This window comes from Piliocolobus tephrosceles, chromosome 10 (genome assembly GCF_002776525.5).
Source record: "Piliocolobus tephrosceles isolate RC106 chromosome 10, ASM277652v3, whole genome shotgun sequence".
Lineage (NCBI taxonomy): Eukaryota > Metazoa > Chordata > Mammalia > Primates > Cercopithecidae > Piliocolobus > Piliocolobus tephrosceles.
The window spans coordinates 47,359,677-47,379,119 of NC_045443.1; the positions used below are offsets into that span (position 1 = coordinate 47,359,677).

General features: G+C 42.1%; 1 protein-coding gene across 3 annotated transcripts in view; it reads right to left on the minus strand.

Moving 5' to 3' along the window:
* LIMA1 (LIM domain and actin binding 1) overlaps positions 1-19,443 on the minus strand; it is a 101,445-nt gene that overhangs the window by 17,574 nt on the left and 64,428 nt on the right. For all 3 annotated transcript variants that reach the window (XM_023211156.1, XM_023211155.1, XM_023211157.1), the window contains 4 exons: positions 12,753-12,837; positions 11,121-11,269; positions 7,335-7,442; positions 2,207-2,264 (listed from right to left, as the gene is read on the minus strand). In XM_023211156.1, the coding sequence (XP_023066924.1) occupies positions 2,207-2,264; positions 7,335-7,442; positions 11,121-11,269; positions 12,753-12,837 (400 nt within the window). The remainder of the gene's footprint in view (positions 1-2,206; positions 2,265-7,334; positions 7,443-11,120; positions 11,270-12,752; positions 12,838-19,443) is intronic.

Sequence of the window (19,443 nt, forward strand, 5' to 3'; positions counted from 1 at the left end):
TTTTTTTTTTTTTTTTTTCTTTTTCCCAGACAGTCTCCCTTTGTCACCCAGGCTGGAGTGCAGTGGCATGATCTTGGCTCACTGCAACCTCTGCCTCCTGGGCTCAAGTGATGCTCCTGCCTCAGCCTCCCTAATAGCTGGGACCACAGATGCACGCCACTATGCTCAGCTAAGTTTTGGTACTTTTGGTAGAGACAGGGCTTCACCATGTTGCCATGGTGTCCAACTCCTGAGCTCAAGCGAACCGCCTGCCTCAGCCTCCCAAAGATTACAGGCATGAGCCATAGCACCAGGAAACATATATATAAAATTTTTATTATTTTTTAGATGGATTTTCACTCTGCTGCCCAGGCTGGAGTGCAGTGGCATGATCTTGGCTCACCGCAGCCTCCGCCTCCTGGGTTCAAGCAATTCTCTTGCCTCAGCCTCCTGACTAGCTGGGACTACAGGCACCCACCAGCACACCCAGCTAACTTTTTGTGTTTTTAATAGAGATGGGGTTTCACCATGTTGACCAGGCTGGTCTTGAACGCCTGACCTCAGGTGATCTGCCCGCCTCGGCCTCCCAAAGTGCTGGGATTACAGGTGTGAGCCACCGTGCTGGGCCAGCAACATACATATATTTATATTTTGTTTGTTTGTTTTGAGTCGGTGTCTTGCTCTGCAGCCCAGGCTGGAGTGCAATGGTGTGATCTCAGCTCACTGCAACCTCCACCTCCCGGGTTCAAGCAATTCTCCTGCCTCAGTCTCCTGAGTAGCTGGGATTACAGGCACCTACCACCATGCCTGGCTAATTTTTGTATTTTTAGTAGAGCCAGGGTTTCACCATATTGGCCAGGCTTGTCTTGAATTCCTGACCTCAAGTGATCCACCCACCTAAGCCTCCCAAAGTGCTGGAATTATAGGTATAAGCCACTGCACCTGGCCCAGCAACATATATTTTTAAATTGGCTGGGCACAGTGGCTCATGCCCGTAATCTCAACACTTTGAGAGGCTGCAGTAGGAGGGTTGCTTGAGGCCAGGAGTTGGAGACCAGCCTGGGCAACACAGTGAGACCTTTTCTTTACAAAAATATTAAAAAATTAGCTGGGTACGGCCGGGTACGGCCAGGCGCGGTGGCTGACACCTGTCTTCCTAGCACTTTGTGAGGCCAAGGCAGGTGAATTGCCTGAGCTCAGGAGTTCAAGACCAGCCTGGGCAACAGGGTGAAACCCCATCTCTACTAAAATACAAAAAATTAGCCAGGCATGGTGGTGTGCGCTTGTAGGTACTCAGTGAGGAGGTACTCAGTGAGTAGGTACCCAGCTACTCAGGAAGCTGAGACAGGAGAATCGCTTGAACCTGGGAGAGGGAGGTTACAGTGAACCAAGATCACACCACTGCACTTCAACCTGGGTGACACACTGAGACTCCCTCAAAAAAAAAAAATTAGCTGGGTATGGTGGTGTGTGCCTGCAGTCCTAGTTATTTGGGAGGCTGAGGTAGGAGGACTGCTTGAGCCCAGGAGTTTGAGGCAGCAGGGAGCTATGATCACACCACTGCACTCCAGCCTGGGCAACAGAACGAGACCCTGTCTCTAAAAAATGAAAATAAAAAGCTATACTGAAAATCAGAATCAAAAATGGACATAGTCAAGTAAAAAAACAAAACAAAACAAAAAATATTTTTGTCTTTGGGAAAAGGGAGGCTTAAAATGACTCCAAAATAGGACGAAAGGTGACAAAATTCACTGTCAGCAGGAAAATCCCTAGAACCTGGCTAGGAGGTTAACTATAATATACATTTAGATAAACAAGGAAAAAAACATATCTTTAACAGATTATTCAAACACTTATTCACTAAAGAATAGGTATTTATGGATAACATTATAAATGAATAAAATCCATACTGGCCAAACTTCTGTTAAAATGAAACTTCAAAATCAGTTTATACAGCTTTAACTCTGAAAGGGTTTGGTACAAAAAGTAGGATAAATTCAATGAGAGAAGCATTACAAGTATTCAGTTTGTCCCCAGTTAACTATATTTAATTGAATTTAACTTCTCTCTAAGCCATGAAGTGTGTAAAGGATATTCAAGCATCAGCCCTCAAATGCAAGTAGAGGATTTAGTATGTTCTCAGCAGTGACAGTAATGGGAACACTCCTGACCAAATACAGATAGAAAACAAGGACCTCATCTTCCAGATCTAAGAAAGAATGCTTACGGGAGTCATCTTCAGCAGGGGTGGAACGGACTGCCAGGCTATTCTCAGTTGCAGAAATCTACAAAAAAAAAAAAAAAAAAAAAATGTGTGTGGGGGGGATTAAGAGTCATATTAAAAATAAAAGAGCAAACTGCTGTTAATACCATAAAAACCTGCTGACTCCAGTCAGTCACTGGCTGCCTGGGGGAAATAACAGGCACCAGAACAGCTGAGCATTTAAACAAGAGGCAGCAAAATGTCTTTTATGAGGATATTAACATGCTTCTCAATTACAGAGTAACCCGAGAAACAGACTGCACTCAACTGCCAAAAGTGTGCATCATCTTCCTTTATAAAACAACTTCTAAACCATATTTTTCCGCTCTCAAAAAACAAAGCAAAACAAAGCCCTCTATCAAGGAAAGCAAAGCTCCTCACCATATAACCATAACTCACTCCAAGGAAAGGTAGAATATTTACATTTAGGAACTATTCTTATTTTTTAATTTTCCTAATTCTTATTTCCCAACCAACTACATCCTGCTGAAACAAATTTGCCCATATAGAAGACCTTTTGATAGTTATACAACAATTTACCTAAAACTAACCTCAGTATTATCTTCGAGGACAGTTTCCCTTTTAATCCCAGTCTCAAAATGGCAATGTTTAACAGGATGGCAGATCTTACGTATAGGTGTATATATCATTTTCCCAAAAGCCATCAAATTTAAATAAAAGAATTCTCTATTAGAGCTCTCTCTCCTTTCTACTGGCCCCCACGCCTTCCTGGTATCTTACTCCACATCCAAAATCATGAAGAGTCAACAGGTGACCCAATGTGCACTCTTCACATAATTTCCTTTTATTCAGATGCCATGGATTTTATGGGCAATGCTGAGTGTTTTTATCAGGATGTCTGACAAACTGAATAGATTTACAATGAAGATTAAGTTGCTGGCTGACTGCACCTGAATTTCAGCATGGTCATTTTTTCCGCTACTCTCTTCATTACAGGAATTCTGACGTGGTATAAAATAAACCGGTATAATTACAGCCAGCACTGATTGGGTGTTTACTATGTGCCAGGTATTCAACTGACCACCTTACAAATGTGCTATTTTATCTAATGATATGAAATAAATTTTCTGAAAGTTGGGCATGCCCACAAAAAGCTCTTCAGTTCTTGAGAATTAGTAGGCACCTCCATCCCAGGATGTTCTTCTCTCACTTCTAATTTGGTCACCTTGAACCCGTGAGGTAAACTTTGCTTTTTTTTTTTTTTAATGGAGTCTTGCTCTGTTGCAAGGCTGGAATCCAACGGTGCAATCTCAGCTCACTGCAACCTCTGCCTCCTGGGTTCAAGTGATTCTCCTGCCTCAGTCTCCCTAGTAGCTGGGATTACAGGTGCCCATCACCACACCTGGCTAATTTTTGTATTTTTAGTAGAGTAGGGTTTCACTATGTTGGCCAGGATGGTCTCAGACTCCTGACCTCAGGTGATCTGCCCACCTTGAGTTCCCAAAGTGCTAGGATTACAGGTGTGAGCCACCTTGCCAGGCAAATGTCCTTTTTTTTTTTAACAAGCAAAGTTCAAATAACACTTAGGTATTGGTTAACAAAAGCTAGGCAAACAGCCAAAAGGATAGCTAAGGGTCTGAAAAATATTGCGAATTTTAAGGCAGCTGAGGGTTTGTAAACCTACAGCATGTGCTTGAAGAATATGTATTGTCTTTACCTCCTTTCTTCCCCACCCACTTCATGATTCACAATTGCACTAATGTCCTTTTAGGCTATAATTAAAATGTTCTAATCTTCCAGTTCAGTTCAGAGTTCCAGTTTCAAATCAGCATGAAGACAATGAAGAAGGAAACATGAATTTAGATACAGGGACAATTCAAGCATTATTTCCCGAATGACTGTTTCCCAAACTACACTCCTGGGATAAAGATGGGGATATTTCAACACTGAGAATATTTTTCTCTAAAAATTTCTATTTTTTTATGTATATAAGAAAAACTTCAAAAATATTTAGTCAGTTATTCTTAAGAAATAATCTCCCATTTAAAACATGAGAAAACAGACAGTTTAACAAGATAATTAACTTAATACATGGCATGTGCCTCATGGCCTAATGCCTGAGTCCACTGTTGCAAGGATATATGCAATTTATGGGAGACTATAGGATCATGTAACACATGGCTGCCAAGTATTTTGTCTTGTGATTCCAACATACATTTGTGATGTTTTTATAAAATAAACTAATTTATTCTAATATATATATATTTTTTCTGTTCTGGTCTTTGAATCAAATGTTGTAGCCATCAGTCTGAGACCATTTTTCTGTGGGTCTGCTTTGATTCAAGTGTGTAGTATATCTCATGAGTTCCTGTTAGTATTCTGACAATATACCATCCTACTTTGTAAAGTCTGTTGTAGTCAAATAAGTTTGAGATAGGGCGCAGTGGTTCATGCCTGTACTTCCAGCACTTTGGGAGGCTGAGGCTGGGGGGATCGCTTGAAGCCGGAAGTTTGAGACCATTCTGAGAATTATAGTGAAACCCTATCTCTACAAAAAATAAAGATAAAAATATAGGCGTGGTGGCGCACATCTATAGTCCCAGCCACTTGGGAGGCTGAGGCAGGAAGATTACTTGAGCCCAGGAGTTGGAGGCTACAGTGAGCTATGATTACACTACTGCACTCCAGCCTGGGTGACAGAGCAAGACCTTGTCTCTAAAAAAATTTTTTAAATACAAATTCCAACTAAGCTTGAGAACTGTTGGTCTTAACCCATTTTAATGATCTCCCTATCTTTTGGAAGAATGGTGTCAAGGGTGTCAATATGTGTAACAGAAGCAATGGCTTTTCTCCTAAGATTAAATCACTGTAATAGATTTGAAAACCCTTTCTCCTCATCTAACATTTGATTATCATATTGACTGAAAGATTAAAAGGACTAGGCAATGGGCAATGGTAGAGAACATGATAATTCCCCTGACATAAATATTGTTACTTATTTCAATTAAGCCATTCATCTAATGATAAATACATAACACACAAATGTGATTTGCTTAAAATCTTTTAGTGGCTTTCCCCTGCTGCACTACATCCAAACCCTTAAGGGTGGCATATAAAGATTTTCTAGGCCTTACCCTAGCCCTCTGCTTCCGCCTATCTCTCACTGCAGCCTATGAGTACCTCATGCTCCAGCCAAGCCAGCAAACCTGTAATTCTGGCCAGGCACGGTGGATTAGAGCTATAATCCCAGCACTTTGGGAAGCTGAGGCGGGCGGATCACGTGACATCAGGAGTTCAAGACCAGCCTGGCCAACATGACAAAACCCCATCTCTACTAAAAATACAAAAAATTAGTCAGACGTGGTGGTGCACACATGTAATCCCAGTTACTCGGGAGGCTGAGGCAGGAGAATCCCTTGAACCTGGGAGGCAAAGGTTGTAGTGAGCTGAGATCACGCCACTGCACTCCAGCCTGGGTGACAGAGCGAGACTCCATCTCCAAACAAACAAACAAACAAACAATCCCTGTAATTCCTCAGTAAGCCGTCATCTCTTGTTTCCAAATCTCTGTTGTATCTGTCCGGAATATCCTTCTATTTCTAACTCAACCTTCCCCTCACTCACTTGGCCTACTTCCACACATTCTTCAAGACTCAGCTCAGACATCACCTTCTTGAGGAAGTCAGGTTAAATGTCTTTACTCTGAGCTTCTGTGGTCCTGTATAACCCTCTCACAGCCTCACAGCACCTATCATACATTTTTATGATAGCTGACCTCTTATTAATCTCTCCTCTACAGGCTGGTCTTGAACTCCTGACCGCCCGTGATCCACCCACCTCAGCTTCCCAAAGTGCTGGGATTATAGCCATGAGCGACTGTGCCCGGCCAGAATTATAGGTTTGCTGGCTTGGCTGGAGCATGAGGTACACATAGGCTGCAGTGAGAGATAGGTGGAAGGAGAGAGTTAGCCTTGCACATAAAGACCACATGGAATGATTTGTCAATAAGTTTTTAAGCTTATTATTTCCTATGCTTACTTAGCATAGTGACTGCCTTTAATAATAATATGAGTGAAAGAGTAAGATTTTCTTGTACAAAATGTGTTAAATGTTTACTTAAATTAAGAATATATGAGTATCTGAAGATAATCTCTAATCAAACATATTTTTATTTTTGTAAATTATTTTTCCCGGGAGCATGGAATCAAGTTGCCCTGACTCTATGCTCTCCCAAATAGATTTTTTTTTTTTTTTTTGAGATGGAGTTTCGCTCTTGTTGCTTAGGCTAGAGTGCAAGGGCACGACCTCAGTCCACTGCAACCTCCGCCTCCCGGGTTCAAGCGATTCAACTGTCTCAGCCTCCGAGTAGCTGGGATTACAGGCATGCATCACCATGCCTGGCTAATTTTTTGTATTTTTAGTAGAGATGGGGTTTCTCATATTGGTCAGGCTTGTCTCCAACTCCCAACCTCAGGTGATCCGCCCGCCTTGGCCTCCCAAAGTGCTGGGATTACAGGCGTGAGCCACCACATTCGGCCCAAATAGATTTTTATTTTATGTATTTATTTACCTTTGAGACAGAGTCTTGCTCTGTCATCCAGGCTGGAGTGCAGTGCACTCAGCTCACTGCAACCTCCACCTCCCGGGTTCAAGCGATTCTCCTGCCACAGTCTCCTGAGTAGCTGGGATTATGGGTGTGCACCCCTACACCTGGCTAATATTTATACTTTTAGTAGAGACAGGGTTTCACCATGTGGGCCAGGCTGGTCTTGAACTCCTGACCTCAGGTGATCCACCTGCCTCGGCCCCCCAAAGTGCTGGGATTACAGGCATGAGCCACTGTGCCCAGCCTCCAAATAGATTCTTTAAAGTCACTTCAGTTCTTTGCCTTCTGAGCATCTGCTGAACAAAATAATTTTCCAATGAAGGTTCATTATTTGGTCAGCTATAAGTTGCAGAGCTCCTCAACTGAAATTATGTGACCTGCAAAAATGACAATCTGTCCTGGCAGCTGTTACCAAATTCCCAGACACTCTACAGCCTAGAGAGAGTTAGAGTTGTTTCTAATTTCAAGCATCTAATTTAGAACACATGCTTTCTTGGCAACTGGACGTCAGACTTTTCAACTTACCTTTTCCCCTTCCTGATGGGTGATGCAGACCTCAGGACCTGGGGGCACATTCTCCTTTTGCTCCATTTTATGAATTTTGATTTCGCCACCACTGGCTTTCAACTCATTCTACAAAATAAAAATAACTGTAAAAAAATTTTAAAAGTCCCATCATTTCTATTCTCTTCATAGCACATCTATTAGATAAACTCGGAATGTTAAAAAATTCTTCTAAGAAGCCTCAGTTCAAATCAACCCCCTAACTCTCACAAGCAAAACCCATTGACTAGTGAAATGACAAAAGCAGCTTTGTGGACACATACCTCAGAGTTAAATATCTGTATGCTAGTGTAAAACTGGATTGCTCATTAGAATACAGACATATCAACACAGGCACACAGAACACCCCAAGCATACAACATTCTTGTGATTCACTCTTCTAGCAGCAGAGCTTGTGGTAATGCAAAGCTTGTGAGTTTTATCAGAAAAGACCATTCTGGAGCAGGGGAAAGGAGATGCCAAGTGCCAATAATAGAAAATATACTGACCATACATATATAAATGCCCGGCCTGGAAAGAGAGACAGGGATGATGTATACATATAAAAACTGAAATTATATTTAATGATACCATAAAGCAACCTTTTTGGTGGGACTTTCAAAAACATGTTTTTCACATACAATTCATATATTGTACTAAAGACATAATTTATTTTACTTCTTATAACAGAGCCTCAACATTAAAAAGCATGCATTTTATTGTCATAAGGAATATGCAAATTGCATTTTTTTCCTTGCAAGGACACTGGGGCGAATATTATAATTAACTCCATCTATTATATCTAAAATCAACCTGGGCGCAGTGGCTCACGCCTGTAATTCCAGCACTTTGGGAGGCTGAGGCGGGTGGATCGCCTGAAGTTAGGAGTTCAAGACCAGCCTGGCCAACATGGTGAAACCCCGTCACTACTAAAAATACAAAAAATTAGCCGGGTGTGGTGGCACATGTCTGTAATCCCAGCTACTCAGGAGGCTGAGGCAGGAGAATCGCTTGAATCCGGGAGGCAGAGGTTGCAGTGAGCTGGGATCACGCCACTGCACTCCAGCCTGGGGAACAAGAGCGAAACTCCATCTCAAAATAAAAAAATAAAATAAAATAAAATCCAACATAGAGGTCAATGACTATAGACATTTCCTACCGTTGATCTGTTAATATGTAGTAATCTAGTACTTTTTTGTTCTCTGTGATTCTTTAGGCATGGGAGGAAACAATTTATGGCCACAGGGCCAATGAAAGGAATGTGAGTATGACTTAGTCACCTAGGGATGGTATTTCAGATTACTGCCCACAGCTCTGGAGGTGCAGCTATGAGGAGAAGCTGGCAACTAGCACTGTAGAACATTATATAGCCCAACAACTCATTCCTGACCCCGTCTGGAAGCCCCACCTCCAGAACTGCTGCCGGAGAGTATGTATGTGCCTTGTTACAACCATATTCTGTTAAGGGTCCTGGGAAATTCTTCGGGGATGAGACAAAATGTACTTTTTACAAGAATTTCTGAAGACTTTTCAACGCTTAAAATCTCCAGAGCAGGAGAACTGTAATGCAGAAATGGTGAGGAGTTAAAAAAAAAAAAAGAAAAAAGTTACTCAACAGGTTTCCCCACATAGGGAGTCACCTGGTGGGAATGTTTGCAGCAGGAGGGCACTGAGAAGCAGTACAATCTGGTAACAAGAGGAAGTTCAGCTTCGCAGATCCCAATTTGCTGTATCTCCCGACCTGCCTTCTAAGAGAAGTCTAAATTTGCTCACTTTTCACATTCACAGTGCCTATCAGCCTGTGATACTGCACTTTGCTAACTGACTTACACACATCATCTCTTCTTAAAACATAAAGTTGTTAAAATTACAGTTAAAAAACCAAGATGAAATTATTCATTGCCCAGAGAATTAGTCCACCAAATACTATTAGAGAATGTATACTTAATAATGTGGGGAACAGAAGACTCAACTCGCAGAACACACATTATGGTTTCCAACATGCGCCACATTTCAGTCTGCCCAGGAACAAATACAATTCAATACTGTTCTTTTGATTTTGTTAGACAATTAGGACATCAAGAGATTAATGGTTTGTAATTTGAAATCTTAGAACAAATGCCTGAAGGATACAAAAATATGTGTGTGTGTATTTGTATCGATGTGTGTGTGTGTGTGTGTGTGTGTGTATATATATACATATATATATGAATAAATGGCATTTAAAAGGTAATGTCTGTTTTCTTTTTTTGAAATAGAGTCTCACCCTGTCACCCAGGCTGTAGTGCAGTGGTGTGATCTCAGTTCACTGTAACCTCCATCTCCTGGGTTCAAGTGATTCTCCTGCCTCTGCCTCCCTAGTAGCTGGGATTACAGGTGTGTCCCACCACACCCGGCTAATTTTTTTTTTTTTTTTTGTATTTTTAGTAGAGACGGGGTTTCACCATGTTGGCCAGGCTGGTTCTGAACTACTGACCTCAAATGATCCACCTGCCTCACACTCCCAAAGTGTTGGGATTACGGTGTGAGCTGGTGCGCCTGGCTAAAAGGTAACTTCAATTAAGCAGTTCTGTAGTGTCAGCTTACCCGTTAAGCACAGGACAACTTAAAGGGGAAGGACCCTCCATAGTATTTTGAATATCAAAATTTTTTTTTTTTTGGAGATGGAGTCTTGCTCTCTCGCCCAGGCTGGAGTGCAGAGGCGCAATCTCGGCTCACTGCAACATCTGCCTCCTGGGTTCCAGCGATTCTCCTGCCTCAGCCTCCCAAGTAGCTGGGATTACAGGCGCCTGCCACCACACCTGGCTAATTTTTGTATTTTCAGTAGAGACGGGGTTTTGCCATGTTAGCCAAGCTGGTCTCGAACTCCTGACCTCAGGCAATCCGCCCACCTCAGCCTCCCAAAGTGCCGGGATTACAGGCGTGAGCCACCACACCCAGCTGAATATCAAAATTTTCATGCTTACTGAGCACGTTACCTTCTTGCGATTTCTCCCGTTTTCTTATCTACTGTTCAGGAAAACAGTACATCGTAAGGATTAAAGATTAAGTAGATGATCTACTGTATGACCCCTTCATAAGAAATTTCCAAAATAGGCAGATACATAAAGACAGGAAGTAGATCAGCGGTTGCCCGGGGATGAGAGCAGGGGGAGCTGGGAGTGACTACACAGGTATGAGGTTTCTTTTCAGGGTGATAGAAAACTTCTGGAATTAAACAGTGGTAATGGTTGTACAATGTGAATATGCTAAAAATCACAAAACTGTATACTTTAAAATGGTGATTTTATATTACGTGAGTTATATCTCAGTAAAAAATTACCAAAAAACCCTCATTAATGAACACAGCTGATATTTCTCTCTAGTCTTCTTCTTTCTTTCCTCAAAAACCAAAATAAGCTCTCCAGTCTTCTTCCTTCTTCCCTCAACAACCAAGATAATAAACTACTACTTCTTTAACAACAACACAAACATTAAGTAGAAGAGCCAGGGAAACTCTCAATGATACTGACTGGTAACATCACAAAAAAAGTGAGTGGGGTGGGAACGAGGACTAAGAAAGCAAAGTCAAGATTAGACCACGGTAAGACCTGCAAATCCAGTGAGGGTAGGGTTCATGTGAACAGAGAACAGCTAGGGGACCAGGGCTCAGATGTAAGGGTCTGGTGACATTTCCTAATTCCAATACTCAGTGACCATCTGCTGGATGACACAATGAATGAATGAATGAATGAATGAATGAATGAATGAATGATGCAGAACACATACTGTATAGTTGGTTGAGCTGCTTTGTTTGGACACAGCTGCCTGGTACTTGGCCATTCGATCCTTTATAGAGGTTTCTGAGAGGCGTGGAAGTTCCAGATTTCGCCTACTCTCATTTTTCTCCGAGTTGAATGTAGAAGATGACAATTGACCTAGAAGCATCCAAATAACATGTTTTATTTTATTTCTCAGATGGGGTCTCACTCTGTCACCCTGGCTGAAGTGCAGTGGCACGATCATAGCTCACTGCAGCCTCAAACTCCTGGGCTCAAGATATCCTCCCATCTCAGCCTCCCAAAGTGCTGGAATTACAGGTGTAAACCATTGTGACTGGCCAATGTGTTTCATTAGAAGATAAAAGTGATTCAAATAATTTCAAAATTCTAAATTTTGGGTTATTATTATCTAATGGCCAATTTCTTCCATTAAAAGCACGAAGAAGAAAATCAGGAATATAATTGTCATTTACAAAGTAATATTCACTCTTTCTTGGCATTAAAAGAACCTTACCATAATTGAACATTGCATATTTATTTATTTTTTGAGACAGAGTCTCACTCTGTCACCCAGGCTAGAGGAAAGGACAGTGGCAAGATCATAGCTCACTGCAGCTTTGAAGTCTTGGGTTCAAAGGATCCAGCCATCTCAGTTTCCCAAGTAGCAGTGACTTCAAGCATGCACCACCACGCTGGGCTTTTTTTTTTTTTTTTTTTCCTGTAGAGATAGGTCTCACTATGTTGCCCAGGCTGGTCTCAAACTCCCGGGTTTAAGTGGTCCTCCTGTCTCACCCTCCCTAAGTGCTGAGATTACAGGTCTGAGCCATCACGTCGGGGCCTGTATTTTAAAATTCTGGTTAATTTAACATGAAAAAGAAGAGATCTCAATGCCTTTTAATTTGCATTTCTTTGATTACTAGGTAGCTGATGCTTTTCCTGTTTTCACTAATTTTTTCTTTTGTGAAGTGCCTGTAAGTCCCCTTTAAAACGTAATTCCACTCTCAAAGTGTTATGTTATCACTGGTAATACAGGGTAACCAAACCTGATATGGGACACAGCCCATCTATTGAAGCCCTCAAATCCCAGATGACTAGAGCCAAAACTGATCGTAGCACTTTACTTATAGCTCCTCAAAGTACCTTTTGGTTACCATAGGTTATCACTAACAAGGGTGGATTAAAAATAGAAAAAAAGAGGCCGGGCACAATGGCTCATACCTGTAATCCCAGCACTTTGGGAGGCCGAGGCAGGTGGATCATGAGGTCAGGAGATCGAGACCATCCTGGCTAACACAGTGAAACCCTGTCTAGACTAAAAATACGGGTGCCTGTAGTCCCAGCTACTCGGGAGGCTGAGATAGGAGAATGGCGTGAACTGGGAGGCAGAGCTTGCAGTGATCCAAGATTGTGCCAATGCACTCTAGCCTGGGAGACAGAGTGAGACTCCATCTCAAAACAAAAAAAAAAAAAAGCTATTTAACAAGAGCAATGAGATTTGAGAATGGCTTGCATCTAATAGGCAGACTTTCTTTTAATTTGTGTCACTCTTCCTTTAAAAGCATTGGCTTCGAGTCCAAAAGATGTTGCTACTAGTGAGTACTTCCTATAGGACCTCATACACAAGGAACTCTCTGCTTACCTGGGCCTATTTCCAGGTCATCTAGAGAATAGCTGTTTTCAGAGAGCTTCCTTCCACTTGCACTTCGGCTTTGGGCCCGGAGAATCTGGAAAACGAAACCCAACGATAAGTTTTGCAGAAATCATGGGAAATCTTGATGCAAGGTTCAACTTGCAAACCTTCTTTATAAATAAAATCCAGATTTGACTTTTTTTTTTTTTTTGAGACAGAGTCTCGCTCTGTCACCCAGGCTGGTACAGTGGCACAATCTCGGCTCACTGCAAGCTCCACCTCCTGGGTTCACACCATTCTCCTGCCTCAGGCTTCCAAGTAGCTGGGACCACAGGCGCCCGCCACCACGCCTGGCTATTTTTTTGTATTTTTAGTAGAGATGGGGTTTCACCGTATTAGCCAGGATGGTCTCAATCTCCTGACCTCGTGATCCACCTGTCTCGGCCTCCCAAAGTGCTGGGATTACAGGCACGAGCCACCGCACCCAGCCCAGATTTGATATTTTTATATTTCATAGAATTTTAAACAAAATTACAAATATCAAGCACTACATATTCACAGGTGCCCAGGGAAAAACAAGTAACTCTATGTAGGTAATATTCTCTGCTAAAGATCACTTCCTAACCAGCAAGCTTTGTAATACTTATTGGAGGGGAATCCTCACATACTAGATGACAATGACATGCCTTCCAAATTGCCAAGTGTTGATGCAGAATCTGCTGTTTCCTTTCTCTATCTCACGTTATTTCTGCTATTGCTGCCTTGGTTCATGTCTTCATCATCTTTCCCCTAGATTATTGCATTATACCTCTTTAACTGGTTCTTCATTATCTTCCACTCCAGTCTCTATGATGCTGCCATTATCCCCAATAATACAAAGTAATTATCCAAAAATATAAATCTATTTTACTCTCCTTTTCAAAATTCTTTCAGAATTCCCACACACTCCTGAAATCAAATCCAAAGTGCTTAGTAAGTCACAGAAGTCCCGTTCTAGATCTGGTCCCTACCAAGTCAGCCTCCTTTGTCCTTCTGTTGCCTTGCAAATGCCTGTTAATTCAAAGACTCGGTGTAAGCACTATGAAGTCTGAGTACCTTGCCAACACAAATTTAGGTCATCTTTCCTCTGTTCCCAAGGTACCTGGTCAAACTGTTGGGTGACTGTCCCTCTACTGCACTGTAAGCTCACTGAGGGCAAAGACCATGTCTTTCTCTCCATATATTTCCAAGACTTACAGAAAAGTGGATGACACAAATTTTTTTTTTTTTTTTTTTGAGACACAGTCTCACTGTCACCCAGGCTGGAGTGTAGTGATGCGATCTTGGCTCACTGCAGCCTCCGTCTCCCAGGTTCAAGAGATTCTCCTGCCTCAGCCTCCTGAGTAGCTGGGATTACAGGCACTTGCCACCACGCTCGGCTAATTTTTATATTTTTAGTAGAGACAGGGTTTCACTATGTTGACCAGGCTGACCTCAGGTGATCTGCCCACCTCTGCCTCCCAAAGTGCTGTGATTACGAGCTTGAGCCACTGGGCTTGGTCGACACAGACTTTTTTAATAAAATATTTTGTGATTCCATTAAATTACTACATTTATCTCTCTCATATCTAGGGTAGATCTTTCATGAAAGTTACAAATTATAATTTTTAAGACTGTAGAGTCAAAAATATTCCCAGACATAGTTCACAGGGAGTATGTCATGTTTATTCAGCTTATACTGAGTGCCTTACATCAGATCCTATCCTTCAAATCTCAATTTATTTCCAGATAACTTGAGGTTAAAAAAGATATCTGAAATCCAGTATGACAGGAGATAAGAATAAAACACTTAGCACCCTTTTGAGTTTAACATTAGTAAATAGTCACTAAATCTTTAAGTTCAATGGACTAATCAACTTTACTATAAAGTTTGAGAAAGTGAGGCTGGGCATGGTGGCTCACACCTATAAACCCAACATTTTGGGAGGCCAAGGGGGGCAGATTGCTTGAGCTCAGGAATTTGAGACCAGCCTGGGCAACATGGTGAGACCCTGTCTCTACTAAAAATGCAAAAAAATTAGCCAGGTGTGGTGACATGCACCTGTGGTCCCAGTTACTTGGGAGGCTGAAGTGGGAGGATTGCTTGAACCAGGGTGGGCAGAGGTTGCAGGGAGCACAGATCGCTCCACTGCACTCCAGCCTGAGCAAGAGTGAGATTCTGTCTCAAAAAAAAAAAAGAAAATGAACTATCACTTTTACATATTTTTTATACCCCCTCCTTGGAGAGAGAAAACATGCCACATCAGAAATCAGAGCCAAGGATTTGTCTGTTTATACCACACCAATAAGAATAGTTTCTTTCAAATTCAGTATACATTTAATATCTCTCCCAAGGCCAGGCAAAGTGACTCAAGCTTGTAATCCTAGCACTTTGGGAGGCTGAGGCAGGTGGATCACTTGAGCCCAGGAGTTTGAGACCAACTTGGGCAACATGGCAAAACCTCGTCTCTAGAAAAAAAATACAAAAGTTAGGCCAGGCACGGTGGCTCATACCTGTAATTCCAGCACTTTGGGAGGCTGAGGCAGAAGGACCACAAGGTCAGGAGTTTGACACCAGCGTGACCAACATGGTGAAACCCCGTCTCTACTAAAAATACAAAAAAATTAGCTGGGCGTGGTGGCCCACACCTGTAATCCCAGCTACTCAGGAGGCTGAGGCAGGAGAATCGCTTGAACCCAGGAGGCAGAGGTTGCAATGAGGCAAGATCAGGCCACTGCACTCTAGCCTGGGTGACAGAGCAAGACTCCGTCTCAAAAAAAAAAAACCCAAAAGTTAGCTGGGCGTTATGGCACGTGCCTGTAGTCCCAGCTACTCAGAAGGCTGCAGTGGGAAAATTGCTTGAGCCTGGGAGGCGGATGTTGCAGTGAGTCAAGATCATGCCACTGCATTCCAGCCTGAGCAACAGAGTGTGTGTGTGTATAATTTGTCTCCTTGCTGGGTATGGTGGTTCATGCCTATAATCCCAGCACTTCGGGAGGCTGAGCCAGGAGGGTCCTTTGAGCCTAGGAGTTCAAGACTAGCCTGAGCAACATAGGAAGACCCTATCTCTACAAAAAAGAATACAGCGAGCTGTGACCACACCACTGCATTCCAGCTTGGGTGATGAGTAAGACCCTGTCTCAAAAAGTAATAATAATAATTTATATCCAGTCAGCTTTGCAATTTACATTATTGATTTAAGTCTATTTTTTCTTTTTTTTTTTTTTGAGACAGAGTCTCGCTCTGTTGCCCAGGCTGGAGTGCAGTGGCCAGATCTCAGCTCACTGCAAGCTCCACCTACCGGGTTTATGCCATTCTCTTGCCTCAGCCTCCCGAGTAGCTGGGACTACAGGTGCCCGACGCCTTGCCCGGCTAGTTTTTTGTATTTTTTAGTAGAGACGGGGTTTCACCGGGTTAGCCAGGATGGTCTCGATCTCTTGACCTTGTGATCCGCCCGTCTCGGCCTCCCAAAGTGCTGGGATTACAGGCTTGAGCCACCGCGCCCGGCTGTAAAATGGGTTTTCATGATACTGCAGGTGAAGCACAGCATTACTTTCAACATATTTCACCTCCAAACCACTCGAACATTAAGAAGAACAAGGCTGGGACGGGCATGGTGGCTCATGCCTGTAATCCTAGCACTCTGGGAGGCCAAGGCAGGTGCATTACCTGAGGTCAGGAGTTCAAGACCAACCTGGTCAACCTAGTGAAACCCCATCTCTACTAAAAATACAAAAAATTAGCCAGGTGTGGTAATGGACGCCTGTAATCCCAGCTACTTGGGAGGCTGAGGTAGGAGAATCGCTTGGACCTGAGAGGAAGAGGTTGCGGCGAGCCGAGATTGTGTCATTGCACTCAAGCCTGGGTAACAAGAAACCCTGTCTCAAAAAAAAAAAAAAAAAAAAAAAAAGAACAACAAGGCTGGGCATGGTAGCTCACGCTTGTAATCCCAGCACTTTGGGAGGCAAAGGCAGGAGGGTTGCTTGAGGCCAGGAGTTTGAGACCAGCAACATGGTAAGACCCTGTTCCTGCTTTAAAAAAAAAAAAAAAAAATTAGCCAGGCATAGTGGTGATGCCTGTAATCCCAGCTACTCTGGAGGCTGGGATGATTGGCTGAGTCCAGGAAGTCGAGGCTGTAGTGACCTATGATTGTGCCACGGCACTCCAGTCTGGATGATATAACAAGGCCCTGTCTCAAAAACAAGCAAACAAACAAACAAACAAAAAATGATCTCAAATGCATTTAAGATGAGTTTTATGATCCACATTTTCCAAGTGGTAATCTGAGGTATAGGAAGAAGGAGGGGTTTCCTTCACTATTTCTCAAGGAAGTAAAGGAACACAAAACACACACACACACACACACACACACAAATTCTGATACCAAAATATTGTTCTGTAACAGACTTTTATCACATTTTAGCTCTTTTTACTCAGACACTTTAGGGAGTCTTAATCATTCTAATATCAAGGAAAGAGAATAGATAAGACACTTTTAAGACTTTCTGGAATTTCCTGAGGCCTAGCCTCACCCCACCCTGAAGTCCTCCTTCCTGTCAGCTGACAATAACTCCTGTTAGTATGAACATCCCTTAAATATTCTCTGTGAATCCATAAATCAAACGCACCAAGATGTACTACTAAGAGAATAAAAGTTTGGGGCTTTTAGACAGTAATCTGTAGAATTTTGGCCGGGCGCGGTGGCTCAAGCCTGTAATCCCAGCACTTTGGGAGGCCGAGACGGGCGGATCACGAGGTCCGGAGATCGAGACCATCCTGGCTAATACGGTGAAACCCCCTCTCTACTAAAAAAATACAAAAAACTAGCCGGGCGAGGTGGCGGGCGCCTGTAGTCCCAGCTACTCGGGAGGCTGAGCCGGGAGAATGGCGTAAACCCGGGAGGCGGAGCTTGCAGTGAGCTGAGATCCGGCCACTGCACTCCAGCCTGGGCGACAGAGCGAGACTCCATCTCAAAAAAAAAAAAAAAAAAATCTGTAGAATTTTTTTCTGTATTTTTTAAAAAAGAAATAAAGTAAGTTAGGTTCTAAATAAGTAACAAAGCAGGATTTCCTGTCTTTTCTACACCTGTTTTCAGAAAAAATTATCTTTAAAAGCTGATTCTCAACACTTTAATTTACTGAGAGTCCCCTACCTCAGCCACTTCCTTCAACCCTTTCAACTTCAGCTTCCTTTGGATGCTGTCATCTCACCAAAGTCAAGGGCAGAGGAAGGTTGGCTTTTAGGCAAAAATGGAACTTTGCTGAACTATGCATGGGAATCAGGACATAGATAAAACATAGTCTTGATTCCTTAAAGTACTGAGAGAAAAATTTCTTTCTTCAGGGACTCTCTTAGAGAGTTAATGTAAGTAAAATAATACACATGAAAAGAGCTTTTATCTCCAGATGGTAGGATTTCTCTACATTTTTTGTATTCCCAAGCATTCTACAAATACTATGTGTTAGTCTTACAATTAGGGAAAGAAAAAAAAAAGGAAGGATAACAAGTCATATCTATGTAAGTAGACAAAAATGGTAAAACCAAATGCTAATAATGCTTTGGGGAATGTGTCCTTATATTGTACTAGTGGTGTTATAATCTTGAGAACAAGCTGAAAATATATAAGAATAAACAATAAATCATACCTTTTGATGTAAGAACAATGTTTAATGAATTATATCCAATTTTATTTTATTTTTTTTTTATTTTTTGAGACAAAGTCTCACTCTGTCGCCCAGGATGGAATGCAGTGGTGTGATCTCAGTTCACTGCAACCTCTGCCTCCCAGGTTCAAGCAATTCTCTTGCCTCAGCCTCCTGAGTAGCTGGGATTTCAGGTGCATGTCACCACGCCAGGCTAATTTTTGTATTTTTAGTAGAGATGGATTTTTGCCATGTTGGCCAGGCTGGTCTCTAACTCCTGACCTCAAGTGCTGGGATTACAAGTGTGCCTTGTGCCTTGGCTCCCGAAGTGCTGGGATTACAAGTGTGAGCCGCCACCCAGGCCCCAAACTCTTCTAACTCTACAGCTTTCATTCATATCTCTTGCATTCCAATGTATTTCTTCTGTTCACTGTCCTGATGCTTTTCAATTAGTTAAGCATAAAATGTGGGAAGACAGAGTTAATTAAAGTCTTTGAGAACATAGCTGTTTTCATGTTTTCAATTTTTCCCAGTTTCCTTAGATTTCAAATATATGTAGGGCCCATTGTTTCTATCCAATAAATAGTTATTATAATATCCATGAAGATAGTGTTAAATGGTAGAATGGGTACTACCCAATTTCAATCCTGTTCTGATATTAATTAGCCACATGCCATGGGGCATATTGATTAACTTTTCTGACCTCATCTGATCGCATCTATAAAATTGGGATTGTAAAGTTCTAAATGACTGAGGGCAGTGAGCTGGATTTAAATAACTTCTTAAACTCTCTTAAGGTTCTAGGATCTATATGTCAACAATTTTGACAGTGATTTCTCACTCACTGAAACTCATTGATGAGTTAGAATGAGTTAGAAGGCTGGAGGAAATGACTCTTAAATATATTCATTCTGGTAGAGAATTAGTGAGAAATAGGCTTTAATCAATTTTCATTATTTGGAAGGCAGTTATGCTTACCACGATACCACCAATGCCACCTTCCTTTTATTAAATACTATGAACTAAGTTATTGACCACT